The following is a 7621-nucleotide window of genomic DNA, read 5'->3' as shown; positions in this document are numbered from 1 at the left end:
TGGGACAAATATGGTTTTACATCTTTGGGCTCTTTATCCTTAAGGTTTAACATTTTCATTGAGTAAATTGGCTAAATTTCTTTCAAAAACATGGGAAGAAGGCAGCGAGCAATGAAAGAAGTTACCCCCAAACTAGAGAAAACTTAGTGAAAAGTACAACAAAAAAAGAAAGAAAAAAACTAAAAAAAAATAACATTTAAAAAAAACCAAAGAAATGACCTGAAAAAGGTGCTAAGTAATTTTTAATTTTGACATAATTTCAAATATGTTATAATGATCATTATGAATATAGGTTTGCCCTATCTTTTTTCTTCACTTCTTTAAAATATCTTTCTAAATCTACTTCTTGCAACCCATGCTAGAAAATGTGTAATACATGCATTTAATTCTAAAATGTAGTAAAGTAGGAGTATAAACTGAAATACTATGCCAAAGTTCCTCACTTTGCACTTAGTAGTACTCAGCTAAATATACTTAGCTGCATTCAACCACTGCTGATCTCTGTGTCTTTAAACAGAACTTAACCCCAGATTTCTCCGTGTCAATTTGTTTGTGTAATTTGTTTAAAAACAAAATATTCTATATTACATGCACCATGTTACCACAATATTATATCAATTTAAAACAATATGTGAAGTGAATACACAACCATGCCACCAATAAATGCAGTAAGGTTAAAAAAAATTATTATACTGGCCATTCAATTCCCTAATGGTTTGCATGCATAATCTCATAAATTCCTGGTTAGATTTTTGCTGGGGACTTTAGTTGCTTACCATTTCCTTCTTGCACTCCTCATGTTTCATGTCTTTACCTATACTATCAATATATCCAAAAAAAGGCAATAAGAAAAGGAAACAAAAATCTTGACATTTGCATCCAAATTATGAAGTAGGAAAATAAAAAGTGGATACAATGAAATAAAAGAGCATCACTTAAAACATGTTTTTTTTTTACATATGTAAATACCTTCAGAAAATGAAATCTGCTCATTGTAGGAGATGCAGTATACTGATAAAGAAATCAGTTATGGCAATAGGTATTTTATCATCGATGTATTTATCTGTAATGTTGAGATGCATTTAACTATATGCTAGTCACGGTATGATTCATACAATAAAACTAAATTCTATAACAGAATACACTGCAGCCTGTTGCAGTGTTTCCTGCTAGGATCAGAACTCATGCTGGAGCTGCAGAAATGAACGCGCAGCTCAACATGTGTCAGGTTGATTGCTGGTTGTAGACATGTCATGCCATGACATGATGAGTGATGGTCCTAGACAAAAAACAGTACATGATCACCAGTATTATGCTTTGATATACACCTATTATTTTTTCCTGTTGAAACAATACAGTAAAACCTTGAAAACCACCTGCGATAACTTGTGTTTTGCTGTTTTGTTACATGAATATTTTCGGTCAGTTGAACTTTGGCTTACCTCTGGGAGAGTGAGGTTGTTTGTGAAAATGCTTGTTTCCCCTCTAGGTTTAAAGGTGATGTGACTGTTGTTATGACATTTTACAGACATCAACTGACCTGTGACCTTTCATAGGCCCACATCCTACGCATCAGTATGGTACCACAAGACTGAAAAAAAGGCCTTTTGTCTGGTAACTGTAATAACTCTGCTTCCTTTCTATAATCTGTTTACATCACAGCTGCTGCAGATTAACATACATTTCTATGTTGTCCCCACAGTGTTAACAAGTCATTATATTATAATACTACTGAATCTGTACAGACACATAAACGGTGACAATATTTGACCCCAAACACCCCCAGAGGAGCACATAATGACTCACTAAGATGTTTAAAACTAACGGCACTGTTGAGGTGATGTTGAAATTCTAAGTGACGGTACTGTAGCAATACTTAGTCATACATGGAACATAACAGTGCAACAATTGGGTAAACAGCAGCTGGTTCGATGGATAATGTACCATATAACTTAACCTAGGCCATTATTTTCTAAACCGGGTTATTATTTGCCTAAATCACTGAACTCATCAGAGTCATATTTGGGAGAGGCGTCTATATGGAACGGGCTTTTGATTCTTTTCTTACCAAACGTGGTAAGCAATGATAGAAATACAGTCACATTATTTAACATTTTGAGATCTGGGTAAGTTCACAACTTTGGCAAATTGAGCAACAAAAGAAGAAATAACCCAGAGGTTGGCAAGAAATCTGTGAAAAGAACAAGAAAAACACCTGAAAATATGTCAAAAATTCCAAACAAAAACCAACAAATAAACAAAAAAAAGAAGGTAAAATAAAAAAATACAAAGCAAGAAATGACCTGGAAAAAAATGCTAAAAAAAAAAAAAATTAATTAAACTATAATAATTATGTAAAATAATTTTAAATATATAATTATGATAATTATGGGCATGTTTCCCTGGCTTTTTAAAAAATAGTCTTCTGCATCTGCTAATCTCATTTTCGTGTGTAACATGCCGATAATACCGTCTTCACTGGTGCTCTTGGCTTTAGTAAAAATAGCTTAGTGATTGAATTGTTGAGGATTTTACCAAGCTAACTGTGTGTAGCATGTCCGTATTGACAAAAGTTAAANGTATGTTTTAAATTATGATATTACGGATATGATAATGATAATTATGGGCATGTTTCCCTGGCTTTTTAAAAAATAGTCTTCTGCATCTGCTAATCTCATTTTCGTGTGTAACATGCCGATAATACCGTCTTCACTGGTGCTCTTGGCTTTAGTAAAAATAGCTTAGTGATTGAATTGTTGAGGATTTTACCAAGCTAACTGTGTGTAGCATGTCCGTATTGACAAAAGTTAAAACATACAATATATACATATTGTATGTGTGATCTAAGCAGCTAACTAACGTTATCTCCAGCAGGTAGCCGACAACCCTGAGAACTTCTATAAAAATGAACTGCATGGCAACCAGATGGGCCTCCAACTGAGACAGGCCTTTATTTGTCAAAATGTGTCGCCAAACCCGCCTAATAAAAGGGACTGGGCATTTAGTTGGGACTAGGCTTTTGTTTGAAGTTTTACAGTACCTATAAAATGTCTATTAAAATAAGATATGATACAAGATATGATACACGATACATAATACGACACAATACGATATATGATATGCAATACAATATGATACACGATACGATACCCTACCATATGAGATGACATGCGAGACGAGACGAGACGAGAATATAGGATCTTGATTGTCATTGTTAAAAAAAACAACAAAAATCTAGGGGACTTTCAGCACCATTATAAACTTTCAGAACAACACTGATCACACCTTCAGAGTCAAGTTCAATCAGTTGCGTGCAGTGCAAGTAGCAGTGTTTCACCTGAGATCAGAGTTGGAGCAATGTTATCACGGGGAATACTTAGATCTCAGTCTCATCCCGCTCAGGATGACACAGACTCTCTCTAGTTATGGTATCTCCCCCATAGGGACTTCCTACTGCTCATCGCTGAGCAGACTTCAGCAGAGAGATGATTCATAACGACCGCTTCAGCCATGGGGGGAATGAGAAAGCCATTATTTATGACAGCCTTAAAAACAAGGCTGGGAAATAACTCATCTTATTAGAATTTTGTTAATGCCCTGTAAAATCTCTGTGAATCTTCCCAAACATTTCCATTCTTTGCTCCCACCTTGTCAGCTGTGATCAGTATTCACTGCAAACCCAGGTCTGGAAACACACTACGTGGACTGTTGACGCAACTCACCTCCCATTGCTACAGTAATCAGACAGTCTGTGGGCAAAACATCTCCTGCAAACCAACGCACTCGTGCGCACACAAACCACAGCTCCTGCACAGCTTGCTTTCCGTTTCTCTTCCTGCTTTGTTCAGCAGCCCTGAGGCGTCTCTGACATGCAAATGAGGCGTATGAACACTGCTGAGCTGTTGCACTGCTTTCCAAGGCGGTGGAAAAAAGTGTGTAATTGTAAATGTCATCTGTCTATATCTCCCGTGTAGGGTCGCACTCCCTCAGAAGACCTTAGGTTGGAGGGTACAGACTGCTCAAAAGTTGAGAGACACATTTTAATGTTGGCTGAAATGACACCAGGTTCAAAGCACACACTCTCAAAGAAAGGTATGTACACATTTCTCACCTTTTAACACCAGTATACTGGCTCTTTTATACTGAGAATAAAATGTCATTGTCCATTGTTATTTTAGGGATTGAAAAAAATTGCTGCGTTTTGTACAGACAACAAAAACCCAGAACTGAGAAGATTCACCACTTTTCAGGGTCAAGGACTAAAGACCAGAGACACACCAAGTCCCCCTGCCTGAGGAGCTGTCTGACTTTTTGCTTCAAGGTAAGAACTGTCCTCATCATGCTCACCAGTACTGCTCTCTTACTGCTTTAATGACTAACTTATTAACCTTATATCTCCATGCAAAGTAAGAGTTTGCTTAACATCTGTGTCACTTACAGCAGCCGAGGTCAATGTAAATAAAAGTCTTGTTGGATGAAAAGAGAAAACAGCCTTATTTGTAGAGCGAAAATGGACTTTGTGGATTCTGAGTAGTTTTTGTGCATCATGTTGACTTAAACAAATATTGTAATATAACAGTAAGGAATTATTCTACAGTTTATGTTTTGAAAACACACACAAATTATCCAGTATTTCCTCCAACAATGAGAATATTGAGCTGCTTTTAGTCCCTGGTTGACACCTCCTGGAAAATAAGCAAATTAGACGGTTAAAATGTGCCCTCACCGCATATGTTCGGGGAATGAATGCTGGTCTTCATCAGCTGTCTGTGCGGCTTTGATTAGGACCGGGCGAGGATGGAGCACAGGGAGCCTCCGCTTGATTCTCATGTTGAAGGGACTGAAGGAAGACTCCGGGAACTGGCTGCAAAGTGGTTCATAGAGACTCAAGTGCCGCTCATAGTCCACAACGGCCTCTTCCCCACCTGGTTCCTGGGCTTCGTCACAAGAAAGTAAGAGGAAACATTTCATTATGTGGACAAAAAAACAACTGAAGTGAGCAGTTGGGGGGGGGGTTAAAGTCATATCATAGAATATTCCTTGAGTAAAAGTCTTAAAGTATCTGATATTTTACTGTACTGAAGTATCAAAAATAATTGTAATAAATTAAATCTAATTCAGTACTGAAAGTAAATGTGAATTAAGACATTTATTTTCCCGTAACATACACTACCTTAAAAATTAAGCCTACCTGAAGAAAAACTAGGTCTTTTTTACAACTTCAAGGATTTAAGAACAATTTCCTTTTTTCTCTCCTTCCCTTGCCATTCCTTCAATCGTCTATTCATTCCCTCCTCCCTTCCTTCCCAGTTTTGTGGTAAATAAATAAAATGCATAGGGGAAATATAGCATAGTAAGAGTGCACGTTATATTTAGGAAATGTTGTGGAATACAAGTAAAAGTTGACTGAAATATTTTTTAAAAAATCAAGGACAATACAAGTATTTTTACTTTGTTACATTACACCAATGATAATTTCGCAAAAGTTAATGTAATGCATTTGTTTGTGACAAAAAACTTTTCATTCTATTTTTACAATAATGAACTTCTATACTGACCTGCCACATTTTAAATATAAAAGGTATTTTTATGCATCAAGAAAATAAATGTTTATAAGTTATTACTGAAGTTCTGTCACTTTAAGTGAGTGTACGTCAGGTAGAGTGACATTTAATCAACCCTTTGAAACCTGGATCAACATTAGTTTTCTAGTGCTGTGCTCAGACGCCTTTACAAGCTGTTTAACCCTTGAAAAACATGAGGAAAAAGTCAGCCAGCAACTTAACAAGAAACACCCCACAAATTACAAGAAATTTGTTATAGGTTACAAGAAAATTACCTGAAAATTGTTTTTTAAGGGGGGGAATTGAAGAAAAATAGAATAAACTAGAATATTTTATTAAAAATTATTAGAATTACATATTTAAAGTTGTGTTATAGAATATAATGTTAAGAGATTCAAAAAAGAGATTCAAAACTAAGACACGCACATGCCGTAGTTGGTGCTGCATCCAAGATAAACCAAAATGTGAAAAGGTCTGCTCACCGGGGGGCTCCCCTTAAAGAGGCCAAAACGCTCTTCCTCAGACTTCTAAGTTTTCTTGTGAGTCGCCATCTTAAATACTACTACTACATAAATACTATATTCTTTTCACATAGAATATAATGCTTGTTTGTTGTTGTTTTTCATTTAAAGCACTTTTCTCTTTGTGGTGCTTTTTTTTAAGGTAATTTCCTTGCAACATTTTACTTATTTATTGCTAATATCCTAATATTCATTGCCTTCTCCTCATGTTTTTACAAGAAATCAAACCAATTTGCTCAGGTCTCAAAGGGTTAAAGCTGACATTTAGGGCCCATGGTCTTGCAGACATACTGTAGACACCTACATAAAGATCACAGTTTCGATAAACCCTGGCAAATGACTTGAAAAAAACCTGACACCAAATGGACTTTCCTATGATGTGATGAAATTTCCAAGGTAAATTACGTGATCCACCTTACTCCCCTCTGCCTCACTGTTCCTGTAAAGCCTGGCCAAGTTGGGGCTTTTGGGAAACACTTCTCTAAGTTTGAGTTTTAAAGTCGTTCATGCTCTGTCTACAGGGATGCTGAAGAAATATTTAGAGAAAAGGAGCTGGGCTGTTTTCTGATCCGTCTCAGCGATAAGGCCATTGGATACATACTGTCTTATAAGTGAGTATTGGTTTACTCTCAACAACCTGTTTCCTTGTTTGTTTTTGACCTTCCTTTCTTGGTATATAATTATATTTTATGCAAAACGGTAGGGGGAAATGTCCAGAAAACAATTTAAAATTTTATAATTATCATGACTGTACGACTAAAATTGTGTTAAATAAATATTATTTTTAAGTAGTTTTTTCAGGTCATTTCCTTGTTTGTTTTGGGGGTTTTTTTCACTCATTTCTTGCTAATATTTAGGTAATTTCTTCCCCAGGCCACAAAATAGTATAGCATACAGGTGTATCACTATACAGACAATGGTAAAACTGATTTCTTAAGAAAATATGGTGAAAAGGCAATAAGCATCTTGTAAAAAATTTGAAAATTATATTTTAATAGTTAAGTTATATTTACAAAATATACACCTATAATGAAAAAAGAATGAATTTCAAAATAAGACTGTACAGGAAATGAATTCAACTTTATTTATTTATTTATTTGACCTTATTTGCAGAAATGTTTTACCTTTTCAGGCTTATTTACACACTGATGGCATTTTCAGTGAGCTTATTTGAAAAAGAACCTCACTTTCATGACTAAGCTTGTTTTTGACTGGAATTTGTGCCAATCATTCCCTCTTTATTTAATGTTTGCTTATAATATTCATGTGTTATTGCATGTATATCTTAAAAAATCAATGCCACTACAAGTTATTCAGTATTGAAAAGAGCCCAACCCACCATGTGAGGATTTTGGACCAAATCTGCTGTACCTCTGGGACAGCTTCTAAGCAGTGTAAGTGTAGACTTCAGTGCAAGGAAATTACCTAAAAGAAAACAAATGAACAATCAAAGATCAATCAAAAAAAAAAAAAAGAAATTACCTGTGCTTAAACAGTGCTTAAAAATATGATAATTCTGTGAAATAATTTTACATT

General features: G+C 35.4%; 1 protein-coding gene across 2 annotated transcripts; it reads left to right on the top strand.

Moving 5' to 3' along the window:
* Window positions 1–3879: 3879 nt before the first annotated feature.
* On the top strand, window positions 3880–6710 carry LOC121950512 (SH2 domain-containing protein 7-like). 2 transcript variants are annotated; one of them, XM_042496537.1, is made up of 4 exons: window positions 3880–4092; window positions 4251–4321; window positions 4786–4952; window positions 6607–6710. In XM_042496537.1, exons 1-4 carry the CDS (start codon window positions 4044–4046, stop codon window positions 6698–6700), a joined length of 381 nt encoding a protein of 126 aa, XP_042352471.1. In that variant the 5' UTR covers window positions 3880–4043; the 3' UTR covers window positions 6701–6710. The 2 variants fall into 2 exon arrangements, with proteins under 2 accessions (XP_042352471.1, XP_042352470.1); XM_042496536.1 differs by having other exon boundaries at window positions 4179–4321.
* Window positions 6711–7621: the final 911 nt, after the last annotated feature.

Source organism: Plectropomus leopardus, chromosome 11 (assembly GCF_008729295.1).
Source record: "Plectropomus leopardus isolate mb chromosome 11, YSFRI_Pleo_2.0, whole genome shotgun sequence".
NCBI classification, from domain to species: Eukaryota; Metazoa; Chordata; class Actinopteri; order Perciformes; family Serranidae; genus Plectropomus; species Plectropomus leopardus.
Note: the sequence above shows the minus strand (reverse complement) of the source record. Positions and strands in the feature narration are given on the sequence as shown.